We start from the raw sequence: 15,898 nt of genomic DNA, 5'->3' as shown, positions 1-15,898 counted from the left end.
ATGAAAATTTTAAATGTAATTTTTTTAACCCAACAAGAAAAAATTAATTATTGTAATTTTTTTATATTTTTGTGTTATAATATATATATTCTTGTTGACTTATTGTTAACACTCGTTGCTAAATAAAGAGTATTTTACCTTTTGTTAATTAATCAAATAGGAAATTTTCACTTATTATATTTTGAGAAATGACTAACAATTTATTTTTATATTATTATATTTAAGATTTAAAATTTATAATTTAGTATAAAAATATATTTGTTGTTCAAATATTAATAAAAAATAATAAATTTTATTAATCATATAACATTGCTATTATATTTTATATCAATAGTTTATATTTAAAAAGTAACCTACAAACCATGTTAATATATTTTTTTTAAGATTATAAAAAAAATAAAACGCTCAAAACATGTTAATATGTTTGTTACTTGTAATAGCATAAGTTATTTTCTAAGGAACACTACTCTTTATCATTTTTTTTTGGGAATGCACAAGCATTGGTCATACTTGTGTTGGATACTTTTGTGATGTTCACTTGAAAAGCTAGTACCTAATTAAACACAAATTTATTATTATTTAATTAAATTATAAATGCTAGTTATTTTTCCTCTAATTTTTTATGGCTTTAAAGACGTGAAAACTTACATTATATACGCGCGCGTACACACGTGATAAAATGTTAGAGAATCTATAGAATTTATTATTTTTTATTATTATTTTTAGTTATTAGCTCAATTTTTTTAATCTAATAATCTAATAATATACTTTTAACTTATATTTTTAAACATTAATGACTGACTGCTAGTCAAATATTTGTACAACTATAAACACACATCAAACCACTGTTGTCAGATACTACTCCAAATTTAACGCACATTATTATGACTAGCAACTCATCAACAAAGTCACAAGATCAAGTTAAGCTTACATATAGTTCTATCCAAACTTGGGACAATGTGTAGCTATCATGAAAAACCACCCCTATGTTTGAGCATTCCTGCTATTTTTGTTCTCTTTCTATATTCTCTATAAGAATGAATGGTTCAGTTGAGCCATTTAGGAAAATTCCAAAAGGTCAAAACAGTGAAGAACAACAACATTAACTAACTTAATTGACATTATGATAAGAACCGAAACAAAAAAGGAATGACAGCCACACCATATCACATAATTGGTATAGGAAATGTTTTCTTCCAAAAAAGATAACATAAATATTCGAATATTACTTGTTTCTTTATAGGACCCTACAATTTTAGGTTTAATCAAGCGTTTCCTCATAGGATCTACGATCTCACACTTCTCATCTACAAACATGTACACCAATGTCATATAAACACCCTAAACCCTAATACAGTTAACTTCGTTTTTATTCTAATTTCATTTTTGAACTACCGATGTTGCCGAATCCATAAAATGATACCTTGAAGTTTTTTTACTCCCATTCTCACCGTACTCATTACTTTGCGCCTTTGTCATAACACTTTTTAACTACCTTTGTCACCTGAGAGGTCGGGAAGCTCAGAGACAATGAAAATTTAGTAGGCGGGGTCTCCCTATGCCATGTGTAAGATCCGGTTAATTAACGGCTAATTAACCCATAAATGAGAATTTATTCTAGAAAGCCAAAAATGTTATTTTTATGGCTTAATATGATAGAGGAAATTGAGACGAGAATTTCGGTACCAATTTTATAGAAATCGGACCAAGATTGGACCGAACGGGCCAAACCGGGCCAACCGGACCCAAAGTGGGCCCTTGGCCCAACATAACTAAACCAAAACCCTAGTTCTCAGCACTCTCTCTCCTCACAACACACTCAAACACGCTGAAATTGAAGAGAGGGGAGGAAGAACACTCTCTCAAGTTCTTTCTCTCACTTGATCTTCAAACCACCATAACTTTTGATCTAGAGCTCCGATTGCCGCTCCGTTTGTGGCCACGCGTTCACCGCGAAGAGCTCTACAAAACCCATACAATTAATCTTGAGGTAAGCCACGTTTTACTGTTCGAAATTCCAGCCCTTGATTTCGAGTTTCATGAGTAAAAATGTTGAGATTTTGGGTTCTTTGATGTTATAGGACCCAACTCTCTTGAAGGAGAAGGTTAATCTTGTCTCTTTGGACCTTGGGTGTGGTAAGATTCTCAACCCTAGTGTAATTTGTTGTTCTATGAGGTTTGGGCATTGAGATGTTGTGTATGGGTATGATGATTGTGGCTTAGGTTGTGTATATGTGAATATTGGAGCTTGATTGGTGATTTTGGAAAGCTTGGAAGAGGGTTTTGTGTGATAAAATCTGTTCTTGGAGGTGTTGAGACCTTGAGAGCTTGAGGAAAAGTGGTTTGGAAGTGCTCCGGGGGAGCTTGGGAAAATCGGCTAAGGTATGGTTTCGGTTTCCCGTATCTAATATGTAATGTGGTAGGAAATACTTAGGCTAGAGGCCCTAAGATAGGCATTGAATTGTTGATGTTGTTGAATGATTGAGATATATGATGTGGTCATATATGTGATGATGATTATTAAGGCCTTAGTGGTATGATGTATGAGAAATATGCATGTTGTGATATATACTTGATGATTGGTTATGGTTGAATTGTGGGTTGAACCATGTTGATGGTGAGTATGATGTTGATTGTGTACAATAATAATTTATTGGAATTGGTGTTGTTGAGAATTGGCATGAGGAATAGTATATGATATGTCAATGTGTTTGAGTTTGAGCCACTTGGGTGAAGTGGGGTAAAATGATGAGATAGTGATTTTGGTAATTTGTGGTAATGTGTGTCAATGTGTGAGTTGAGGAGGCTTGATGTTGAATTTGATATATTTTGATTGATTTCAAAGAAAATGGATGAACTTGGCATGTTTTGATTGGTTTTGAAAAGAGTTGGAAATGGCTTGTTTTGAAATTGGCACTTTGTGGTTTTGTATGAAAAAATGGTTTTTGGGCACACTTTGGCGGGACATAACTTGGACTACGGATCTCCGTTTTGTACCAAATCTGTTTAGAAATGAAATTGGATCCGGGATGTCCATGCCGTTCAAAGAACGGGTGAAAAACGATTTAAAATGAGGAAGTTATGTCCGTTGGAAGATTGGGGTTTAAATCTGTGAATTCTGCAGCTTTTAACTTAGAAAATTTTTAGCAGAATGACCCCTTGCGCGTGGGCGCACCTGGCGCGTACGCGCCGATCTTCCAGAAAGCGCCATCCACGCGTGCGCGTGATGTGCGCGGGCGCGCCGATTGTGCTGCACCCAATGCCCAGCCATTTTCCAGAGAGTTATGCCAGAACTGTGCCAGTGTTGTGCCTAGGGCACGAGAACACCCACGCGTACGCGTGGTTGGCGCGTGCGCGTCGATTGGCAAATCTTTAATCCACGCGTTAGCGTGCATGACGCTTGCGCGTCGATGAGTTTTTGAGGCCATCCACGCGTGCGCGTGGAGTGCGCGTACGCGTGGCCCTGTTTTCATCCCAAAGTTGATTTTTGAGTTTTAAAAGCCAAATCTCATACTTCTAAGCCTCCGATCTCACCATTTATGTCTTAAATCATTATGACATGCCTAGCTATTAAAAAGGGGCTAGTGAATGAGGTAACTTGCGAGTGAAGCAAGGGAAAAATGAATGATCAATGAGGATCAAGATGATTATGTGAGATGCGGAGGATGGTGGTGGAAGTGCTTGTTAAGCCATGGGCCGAAAGGCTATAATTGCTAATGAAACGGCTGGTTATGGATTTAACCGTGAGCCGGAAAGGCTGTGTATAATATGAATATTGGCTGGTTCTGGACTGAACCGTGAGCCGGATGGCTGATATGGATGTTGATCCATGGATGAGAATTCATGCATGCTTATGCTGAATTATTGATAATTGAGATTTGCACTTCCACTATCAGAGGCACGAGATCCCTGGGAGGAAGCAGTGGCTAGCCACCACGTGCTCCAGGTGGAGGCTCGAGACTCTGTTGACCCTATGTCGTAAGTGTGGCCGGGCACTGTGAAAGACCCGGATGAGCTCGCCCCCGAAATATTCACCAGTGAGGGTGATGGATATGGATCATGTTTATGATCAAGTTTATAATGAGTATAACTCGAGTTGGGGATGCGCGACAGAGGGACAGTCCAATGGTTAGCTACCAGGACTTGTCGGGTTGGCTCTATAATCGACAGATGATATCATCAGCCACTAGGGACAGGCATGCATCATAAGCATACTACATGAATTGTTTGAGATTGCCTATTTGACTGCATATTACTTGCTAATTGCCTAAATGCCTTATCTGTTCCTATTTGTAAATCTCTTGTCTGATATAACTGTGTTTGCTATAATATACTCCTGCTGGTGGTTGGGAGGTTTGAAGGAATTGGAAAGGGAAGTATTAGTTAGACTGAAGAATCTTTAGTCAGATACCCTTATATGGTTTAGCTTGTTTATAAGCTTTGATATTATCTGGAGGAAGTTCTAGGATTGCCTTTGGCTTTCCTCTATTATTATGTATTATATATGTGGAAGCTGTTACCGTGCTGGGGACCTCTGGTTCTCACCCATGCGGATTTTGTAGTTTTCAGATGCAGGACGCGAGGCTTCTCGTTGAGGCATGCTGGAGACTTCTGGATTAGCGAAGATCCTTTGTTCTTGGGACTCTGTTTTGGTTTATATATCTTGTTTAGATACTTTTATCTCCATTAAATAATACAAACTGTGATGACTCCTTCTAGAGGGGATTTTGGAGAATAGGTTGTATGTATTTGTGTCCCTTTGGGTTTCCTTTGGGGTTTCCTTATTTTATTATATGTATATATTATTATGCTCGGACCGGTTATCTTCGCAGCCGGATTTTGAGTCTTGATATTCCCGTTTTTGACACTCTTTATATATATGATCTTGCGTTAGCTTATCCTTTGCTCGTTACGTTATCGATCGGAGTGTTGCGCGTTCGAGTTATGGTTTTTGTTTACCCCTTTTTCTACAAAGGCTCCTAGTTATAATCAATTATTCATTCTACTATACGTACTAAATTTTTGTTTTAGAGGTCGTAATACCTTGCCATCTCTGAATTATGACTTAAGCATAAGACTCTGTATGGTAGGGTGTTACACCATGGTTAATTAAGCCAAAGAAAAAAAGGTATTGCTATCTTGATATATACGACTAGCATTAATCTTGTCAGCAAAGGAGTTGGAACAAAAATGAGTTCTCGTTCCTGCGGTTAAAGTACAAAAAAGAAGAAGAGTTTGAATAGCATATTTTCCAGTAGTCAACCATGCAACAAGCGTTTGATCAACAGCAGCAAGTTGAAGCATGTCATTGCACATGCTGCATACAAACCAATGTGTATTACACACACACACACACACATATAGTAGCATGCTTATTGATCTTATCGGGTACATGAATGACTTCGTATATTCTATATAATGACTATCTATGATATGAAAGGAACACTACAACGTTACACATAGAAATAGAAAGAGGGATACGAAATTTGAGTGAGACTAAGCAAGTGTAAATGAACCCCATAAGTCTATTACTACCAGCATTCAGTATTAAGGTTGGCCGAAACAAGTAGGCATTCTAGTGATAGAAATTCAAAAGCAAGAAAGTCTGAATCAAGTGAAATGTTCACGAAAAGTGGGCACCGAAGTCTAATTGAAAGTGGTGTGACGAGGAAAGTAAAGTTCACAAATACAAAGATGGATAACCGACTACTCATGATCTTAAGCGACTTCCAAGACCAAAAATATTGAAAGGAAATCTTTCAACAAATTTATGGATTCTAATCAATTAACTACACCCAATGCTCGAACCATATAAAGCAAGAAGTAATACACCATTTTGAATACAACATAATCCAGCAGAACAAAAGCAACCAAATTCATACATGTGATGAGGCCCCAACTAGAACAGCACCAGCTCCCGATCTAGCCCGCGACGGAACGACGGACGGTTAGACGCATTCAACGCCGGATAAGACACGACACCGCAACTTCAATCGTCGATGGTTTCCAGTTGTGAATCACCGCCACATCAACACCTTCAGCGGCTGTATCCCTTTCACTGAAACCTAGGTCTTCGTTTTTGGGGATCACATCTTCCTCAATTGATCACCCTCCATGGATGCAACCTGACATCGCTTCTCTTTTTTTTCTTCCCATTCACGGAGAAAAAAAAAACTTCTTTTTTGGATCCCTAATGTTTGTTGGTGCCCAAAGCCCACCTCTACAGATCTAGCACCAGTTTATGCGGACAAACACCCTTGGCTAACGGCTCAGCCACCTCTAATGCTAAGCATGAGACAAGCCCTGCAACAAAGGAGCAACGTGTCAATCTCATATTCATTTGCATAGAAAATCTGTAAATCTGTATCAATTTAAATTTGTACCGTAGATTGACCATATATATATATTTACTTTGTCTTTCTTATATCTATTACCTTATATATCCTGAAGCTTTTGCAAGGTTTTATACATTTTGTTTTTATTCGTGCCGTCGTGTTTTAGTTATCGTATGTGACTGCTTCGCGTTTTGTTTTTTCTGTTTAACTCTTTGATCTCCTGTTCTCTTTGTCGAGTTTTTAGTTTGTAATATTTTTTTGAATTATATACTACTGTATGAGCTTTAGAACTGTAGTGATGTTTTATCGTCTTTGCTTTACGATTATAGGGTGAAATTTAGTGTGATATATAAAGTGTTACAAGAATATAACTTTGATGAATTTTCTAATCTTGTTCGCATGAGAGTCCAAATTTTGAATTAAGGTTTATGTATAGGAGTTGAATTTGAAAGGTAGAACCCTGAAAACAAAAAAAAAAAAAGCCAAGAATAGAGTAGATGGAATGGCAATATGGCATGGTGTGGACACATGGTTAACGCGAGTGGCAATAAGCAATTAACCATGATGCTTGAAGTGCCAACCCATAATCACAACCATAAAATATATTCATCATAATAGTAATGGTAGTAAACCCATCCATAAATTGGCATTTACTTTCCTACTAACTTAATACACAATATATTGCATTGGTGAATTTTAGGAAGCCCTCCTTCAGAGAACAGTACAGTTTCCTGATGTTCATGATGGGCGGGCATTCACACTTTCAAGACACCTTGATCTTTTGCATGCATAACAATATGATGGAGCAAAATGGTATCAAAATAAAATAAAAATTGATAAACTAGGCATTCTAGTGATAGAAATTCAAAAGCAAGAAAGTCTGAATCAAGTGAAATGTTCACGAAAAGTGGGCACCGAAGTCTAATTGAAAGTGGTGTGACGAAGAAAGTAAAGTTCACAAATACAGAGATGGATAACCGACTACTCATGATCCTAAGCGACTTCCAAGACCAAAAATATTGAAAGGAAATCTTTCAACAAATTTATGGATTCTAATCAATTCACTACACCCAATGCTCGAACCATATAAAGCATGAAGTAATACACCATTTTGAATACAACATAATCCAGCAGAACAAAAGCAACCAAATCCATACATGTGATGAGGCCCCAACTAGAACAGCACCAACTTCCGATCCGGCCCGCGACACTTTGTTTTTATTTACTTTGTGTTTCTTATATCTATTACCTTATATATATGCCTATACACTTTGTTTTTATTCGTGCCGTCGTGTTTTAGTTATCGTATGTGACTGCTTTGCGTTTTGTTTTTTCTGTTTAACTCTTTGATCTCCTGTTCTCTTTGTCGAGTTTTTAGTTTGTAATATTTCTTTGAATTATATACTACTGTATGAGCTTTAGAACTGTAGTGATGTTTTATCATCTTTGCTTTACGATTATAGGATGAAATTCAGTGTGATATATAAAGTGTTACAAGAATATAACTTTGATGAATTTTCTAATCTTGTTCGCATGAGAGTCCAAATTTTGAATTAAGGTTTATGTATAGGAGTTGAATTTGAAAGGTATAACCCTGAAAACAAAAAAAAAAGCCAAGAATAGAGTAGATGGAATGGCAATATGGCATGGTGTGGACACATAGTTAACGCGAGTGGCAATAAGCAATTAACCATGATGCTTGAAGTGCCAACCCATCATCACAACCATAAAATATATTCATCATAATAGTAATGGTAGTAAACCCATCCATAAATTGGCATTTACTTTCGTACTAACTTAATTCACAATATATTGCATTGGTGAGTTTTAGGAAGACCTCCTTCAGAGAACAGTACAGTTTCCTGATGTTCATGATGGGCGGGCATTCACACTTTCAAGACACCTTGATCTTTTACATGCATAACAATATGATGGAGCAAAATGTTATCAAAATAAAATCAAAATTGATAAACTATAGGAGATAAAATCAAAATAAAATAAAAAGAATTAAATTCATTAAATAATGAATTAACAAATTAGTGAATGGAGCAACATCATTGTCGTTGCGTCAACCGTGTTTTTCTCCCACAAATTGCAAATTTAGGCTCTTCTAATAATTTGTTGTCACGAATTCCTCTCATACTTTTTTATCTACCCTCCCATAATAAGCCTAGTGGATCTATATAACCTCTCCCTCTTCATTCCATCAAAACTCACACCCCTCACAAAATAACAAATCAAATAATTAGAGAGAGTTAGACAAAAGAGAGAGAAGAGAGATCACAAAAACTGCTCTGATCTGCTCTCTTGTCATTCATGCATCTGTGATTAGATGATATAGAGACAACACAAATAAGATTATGTTGTCACAAAAATCATCTTAATCACAGATTCATGAGATGATGTTAATAAATTGGCGCTAGTCTGATCTTGGTAAAAAAAAATAATGGAGGTACAGCGACTGAGAGAATTGATTAGAATGTGGTCTACCTTGCAGATCAACCATCTCTCGCTTGTTGGTGGAAACCATACCGCTGCTAGATTCTGCACTCGCTAGAACCCAAATTTTCTTGTGACTAGCTCCTCCACTCTCTTTCTCAAAATATTCTTTTTCTTAATTATACTTGTTCTTATACCTTTGTCGTCTTAAACATTATTCTATTCATTTATTCTATCTATTAATTGTCTCAATCGTCATATCATAAATATGGCGTTCGAACTCATCGGTGTCATTGCATTGAAATCAAAACACTATGTCAACTTCAAGAAAAGCATTATCAAGCATTTGCCTAAAAGCCCACGTTACTTTATCAATAGGCTCATCCCAAGTTTCAAGTTCATGAAGATTGTTTTTTGTTTGTTCCTCATGATATTCGCATTTGCCACCTTGAATAGCATCATGAGATCGTCTTCCTTCAAATTTGAGAAAATCTCTTATAAAGAAACTCAACAGAAGGATCTGCTTACCGAATCTATTGATAAGCAGAAAGTTAGCTACGATTCGGTCAACATAGACCAGCTATTGGGTGTTCTTTTCCATGACCTTACAAACGAAGGGCTCAAGAAACCTACCCAGCGCAATGCAATTTTCATGACCAATGATAACAATGCAGATCCAGGAATAGGGCCTAGCATTGTTTCTGAGTACAACATGGAACTTGTTTTGTTGAGTGATTTGGAGAAGCAGAAGAACGTAATCGACAACAGTGTGGACTTTGTTTTCACCACAGATTTCCCGGCGGCTTCAAAGTTCATCGACAGGACACTGAAAGTTGATGGGGTTGTCGCCTTTCTCGCCCGCGATAACCCCTCGGGGAAACTCTATAAGCCTTCCAACTACAAGATGGTTTATGTGAGGCGCTTGAATCTCATTGCTGTGGCCATGATAAAAAAGGAAGAACTTGATCATCATGATCAGCCACCGCTAATGGTGGCTGCGCCTAGAAAGCTTTTTGGCTACTCCTCCGACGCAAAGCAAGCTGCACTGCGAAACCTTGAAGATGTCTTGTTAGAGCCTCCAAGAGCCTCATCGGGAAAATCAAGACAATATTTGAGACGCGTTAAGTAAGTAAAACACTTAATTTTAGACAAATGATCAAAAAGATAATAACACAAATTTATTTTATTTAATTTATTATTTATAAGTTTATAGAATTTTTTAATTTTATATATGTAACATCTGTAATTACATATTTATTACATTTAAAATTATTCATTTATTTTAACAATAATTAAAAAGTATGAAAAAAAAGTTTAAACTACTTTAAACTATTTTTTATTATTTTTTAAATATTTTTATAAATTTAAAAATTTTAGATTGATCTGATCACTTTAATTCTTAACATATATTTTTATTACTTTTAATTATTTAATAATTTCAATAATAATGTAAAATGAATTAGTTATTTCGTCATTTAAAATAATAATTTGTTTTATAATAATAATTTTTAAAATTTAAATGTGCTTCAATAAAATTTATTTTTTTAAAAAATTGAAAACAGGAAAAAAATGATATCTTTACTACTTTCTTTTTACCTTAAATTCATTGTCTAGCTAATTATTAGAATGTATATACCTATCATAGAAAATGCATGCAATTTGCACTAATTTCATAAATATTTAACAGATATCTTCCAGATTTGATGGGTGATTCGTTGGAGAGTTATCCTCGTAGAGTTTTCATTGATGTGGGATTGGCGGAGAAAGAAGGAGAAAGAAAAAGTGATTGGTTCCACAAGAATTATCCAACAAGGAACAAAAATTTTGAAATATACAAGATAAATATCGAGATGATTACGGCGGAAGAGGCGTTGGCGAAAGAGATGCCAAAGCCAGGAATGTCAGATTGGCTGCGGAAGAATGTGAAAGATGAAGAATTCGTGGTGATGAAAGCAGAAACAGAGGTGGTGGAAGAAATGATAAAAAGAGACACTATTGGACTGGTGGATGAGCTTTTCTTGGAATGCAAGCCACGTCAAAAACAAGAGAACAATAGAAACCGTAGGGCTTATTGGGAGTGCTTGGCACTCTATGGAATGTTGAGGGATAAAGGTGTAGCCGTACATCAATGGTGGGGTTAGAAACTCAAAAGAAACACAACAACAATGGATATTTTGATATCTTGTTTATTGTAATGTTTGCAGTAAGAGAATTGTCTTATTGCACGTGTGTGTAGGTATGAAAAACAAAATAAATAGATACTCAAAAGAGTTGATTTTTTTATTCTCTTGGACTGATATAGAGAAAGTATACATGATAAAAGTTAGAGTAAATGGTTAAATTAATCTTTAAAAAATTATTCATTTTACAAATTAGTTTTCGAAAGATTTTTTTTAATTAAATTCATCTTTTAAAGATTTTAAATTAGTTATGTTAGTTTTTTTGTCACTTTTGTTGTTAACGGCGTCAAAATTTGTTGATGTAACATGTTGAGTGACATCATAATACATATCTAGTAGTCCTAATTGGCAGCTAACATGATAAGTTTATGAAATTAGATCAAATCAATTCCAAAGTCTCAAGTTCTCCTTTCAATTAGGTTTTCATTTGATCTAATTTCATAAATTTATTATGCTAGTAGTTAATTAAGACTTTTATTTGTGTGTTACAGTATATCACTTAACGTACTACATTAATAAATTTTGGCACTATCAACGAAAAAAGAAAATAATAGAAAAACTAATGAAATTAATTTTAAATTTTTAATGACGAATTTTATTAAAAAAAATTTGTGAACTAATTTAAAAGACGAGTGATCTTTCAGGGACAAATTTGATCATTAATATAAAAGACAATTGTTTTTTATCTTTTTTTAATTTTTATTATCAATCAATTTTAACACAATATATATATATAGAGAGAGAGAGAAGAGAGAGAGAACAATAGTGTATATAATATTATTCTTTTATTAGAAAAAAACTTGTTAACATAAATGAAAATGATGTAACAATAATAAATCAAAAGAAAATAATTGAATTAATATATATTAAAAATGGATAAAGCTCTTTTAAATTGAGAAAAGTCAATAAAATAAGAAAGTGAGAATGTAATTATTCTTAAATTAATGTTGAAGGACTCACACTTGATAAAAGTTATAAATTTAAAAAAAATATTTAGCTAATTTGTGTCCTAAAAATACATTTTAATATTTTTAATAAAAAAGTTTGTATAAAAATTACAAATAAAGTTTACATTTTTAATATATTTGTTGTTTATTTATTAAAATAAAAAATTTAAAAACTTCTATATACTAATAGTAATCTTAACATGTATTTTTAGAATACAAGTTAGTTAAATCTTTTTTAAAAATATCCTCTAAAATAAAAAAAGTATAAAGTAATAAAGTAAATGATTAATGACCATTGAATTTTTAATAAAAAATATTAGAATCAATACTTTTTATTAATATTAGCACTTTGACCCAACATTTTATTTTATATTATTAGAGTTTAGGATTCACAGTTTAGCTAACACAATATTTTTTTTATCAAAATCAGTTTTTAGTATAAAATATATCTTAAAATATAAATACATATTAAAAATAAATTAAATATGTAATTAAAATTCAGTGTCTATATATCTCATATCAATGGTTTCACCAACATTGCTATTGAGAAATAATTCCTTATATCCATCTACTGTAACTCAAGATCTAATATACCATCAGTATCATTATAGTCCTAAATGAATCTTTTTTGTAATTGAAAGAAAAGTCTCCTTGTATTCAATGCTTCACTTTTAAGTGAAAATTTTACAACAAAGCATATTTTATATCTCCATATTATCTATTTAATCAATTTGGTTTTAAATACCAATGGTTTAATACTTTTAGGTAATTAATGAGACGAGTCTCAAATGTTGTCATTATAGACTTAAATTTTTCACTCATAGCACCAAAACATAATATTCCACCTGAAATGAAATAATTTTCTTTAGTGATATGTCAAATGACAATTGTTCTTAAAGTGTTGAATTTGCCTTTAGAATAGTCTATTGACTATTTTTCTTCAAACTTAATATCTTCAAAGAACGATCAACTTTTTATTTTCCAAAAATATTTTAATTGTGGGATCACAAATAAAATAAATACCCAAAAGGATAAAAGATTATGCAAAATTCGAAACTTTATAAAAAAAATCTAAATTGCAACTTTCAATGCTCTTTTCCAGAGTGATTCTGGTAATTAACAAAGTATGAGTAGTCATACTTCACTTAGATGAGATAGAACAAAAATATCATTGAAGAAAAACAATATTGAAGTAAATTTAGAGTTATTTCAAGAGAAAAATACTTATATCAAAATATATTTGAAATTGTAAATAAAACATAATTTACCTATTTAGTCAAACAAGAATAATTGATGAATTTGTTAAAATAGAAATAAGAACCCAATTATTAAAAATTATTTATACTATTTTTTTTTCTAAATTCAAATAACATAACTCTTTAACAATAATGTAATGATAATACAAATTTACTATCTCAACTCCCACTAAGTTGTTATTGCCTAAAAAGATGTACAACATCATTCGACATTATACAATTTTATAGAATTTTTTATAGACAACTGATGTTAAATAGACCTAACTGTGCTACAAGGAAAAAAAAAACTAAATGCATGAACATGTCATTAAACAGCTACAAATTTAGTGCATTTAATTTTGAAACAAGTCAGGACATTTATAGGATGTACTCACTTATATTTTCATGTATGTCTCATTGAAATCTAGTTAGAAAAATGTATGTCATACTTGTTTCAACCTTATTGTTAGAAAGGTAAGAGAGAGCAATAGAGAAAATATTTGTGTATATTTAAGTTAAAGGGTATTTATAGGTGCTAAGAGAATCGAAATAATAATAAAAACCTAACATTCTATAATAAATATTCAGATATGCTAAATAATTTTAATGAATGCTAATTGATCCTAATATATTCTAACATCCTCCTCAAACTCAAGTGCTCACTTGAGTTTAAAACTTATTTAAAACAATGAAATAAAGAAAAAAGTGCATAAACTGGTGCAGACGGAACTGTTGGAAGGAAGCACAAATGGAATTCCTGAAAAAAAGCGCAAACGGAACTATCGGAAAGAAGTGCAGACAAAACTACCAAAAGAAAGTGCAGACGGAATTACCGCAAGGGAAACACAGACGGAACAACCACAAGGAAAGCGCAGACGAAACTGTTATAAGGGAATCACAGACGAAACTGCCGCAACAAAAGCGTAGACGAAACAGCCAAAAAGATGGCGAACTGCCCAAAAACTGCCAAAAAAGTGGCAAACTGGGAAGCGATGGTAAAATACCAAAGGATAACAAACTGTAGGAAGGTGAGAAAAAATATATGATTTCTTCATGAAAATAGATAAGCAGCGGATGACAGTGGTGTTTGATTCATTAGACTTAGAAAGACACAGCATGGAACCAAATAATTATCACACATTTATCACCACAAATGCGCATGTAAATTTGTCAAATACAAAACTTCCTTTGGGTCGATCCATACCCGAAAAAATATCTTCCTCACCAAAAGAAAAAATTTTCTCCCATAGAAACAAACACAAACTAATTCGCGAGTAAGGTAGTGCAATGGCAAACCTATTTGTCTCATAATAAGCCACACCCACCTTCCATTCTCAGGAATAGCTGGGTTTAGTTTGTGATAAATGTGATGTCCAAAAAAAAAAGACAAAATAATCCTAAAATTCTTGAAGTGTTGTGTGTATGAATGTAGTGTGAATGAGTTTGTGATATTATAATATCTAGGATTGAGTGTTATCTAACCCATTTAACAAGAAAAAAATAGGTAAAAAATAATCAATTATAACTTTATTATGTAGGTCGCGTCTCTGGTGGCCACGCTTTTGGTGGCTACGAATGACTACATGTTGACTGTATAATGGGATGATGACACGTGCATTGTGATTGAGTATCATTAGCGTTTGATTAAATATTAAGCACGGTAACTTGTGTTTCTTTTACTGTAAGGGTTTTGTTGGAAAATCATGATTATTAGGGACATGATTGTCAATTGGGTGAATCAGTTGGGGGAGGATGGATAGTGTTCCGACGGTCGGCCATGGTGACATCGTGTGAACTTTGCCTTCATCGTGCATCTCATTGTCCCTTTTCTCTGCCGCTGCTACATCGATGATGATGACAACCACATCAGAGAGGACACATGATAAAGATCGGCGTGGACACAGCAGAACGTCCAGATTCTTCTGCCGATCTATCAAGAATAGGGATTGGTTAAACAGATCCACTTCGTATTAGATTAATGGTGTTGAGCATTGAGCATTGGATGGTGTGTAGTAACAACGAACTGGTGATTAACGTTCAGCAGAGGAGGAAGAAGAAGGCAGAAGATACGGCACCACTATGACAAACGAGGCAGTGTCGCCAGAGAAAAGTTGCAGCGGTGAGGGCCGGACAAAGTTGGACGAAATTGCTCGAGGAGAAGGAGTTGCAATAGCCACAATAGATTAGAGGAAAGGTGGTTACAAACGACGAGATCATAGGTGGCTGGACTGCCGTACGGGGCGGCGCAACAAGAAAGGGTTTCCATTGTGGAGGCGAACGCCTACTCTCTTTGTCTAGATATTTTTAATTCATTGTTTACACTTAATTACTCACGCTCATAATTACTGCATCATTAGCATAGTTATTGTCCTTGAAGTCTGGATTCATGCGGTCAATTTTGCTAGTCAACCTACCATGTGTCAGAAAGACATAGGTCAACCTGAGATAGCCACACTAGTCACCGATTGTTATTAGTCATCACAGACGACACATATTATGTATATACAAAAACCAACCACTTGTATAGAATATATGTTAAAATATAAAATACACAATGAAAATGAGTTAAACAACAACAACAACAATAACAACAACAACAACAACAATAATAATAATAATAATAATTGTATTATGAAAATAATTAATGTCAATAATGTAATTTTTTTGCAGTTTAGTATGACATTAATATTCCTCCAAATTAAATCTTAATAATAGTGAATTTTTTGTACTATAAGAAATAAACCGTCAATTTGAAAGAAACA

General features: G+C 33.8%; 1 protein-coding gene across 1 annotated transcript; it reads left to right on the top strand.

Moving 5' to 3' along the window:
* Positions 1-8,564: 8,564 nt before the first annotated feature.
* LOC107634179 (uncharacterized) lies at positions 8,565-11,057 on the top strand. The gene is made up of 2 exons (XM_016337751.3): positions 8,565-9,899; positions 10,462-11,057. The coding sequence occupies exons 1-2, from the start codon at positions 9,043-9,045 to the stop codon at positions 10,913-10,915; spliced, it is 1,311 nt and encodes a 436-aa protein (XP_016193237.2). The 5' UTR covers positions 8,565-9,042; the 3' UTR covers positions 10,916-11,057.
* Positions 11,058-15,898: the final 4,841 nt, after the last annotated feature.

Source organism: Arachis ipaensis, chromosome B3 (genome assembly GCF_059453495.1).
Source record: "Arachis ipaensis isolate K30076 ecotype BB chromosome B3, ASM5945349v1, whole genome shotgun sequence".
Taxonomy (NCBI): domain Eukaryota; kingdom Viridiplantae; phylum Streptophyta; class Magnoliopsida; order Fabales; family Fabaceae; genus Arachis; species Arachis ipaensis.
This window is presented reverse-complemented; position numbering and strand designations above follow the sequence as displayed.

Coding starts and splice junctions, on each gene's coding strand:
- LOC107634179 (XM_016337751.3), top strand. CDS start 9,043: ATGGCGTTCGAACTCATCGGTGTCATTGCATTGAAATCAAAACACTAT. Junction 9,900..10,461: donor CAATATTTGAGACGCGTTAA/GTAAGTAAAACA, acceptor AATATTTAACAG/ATATCTTCCAGATTTGATGG.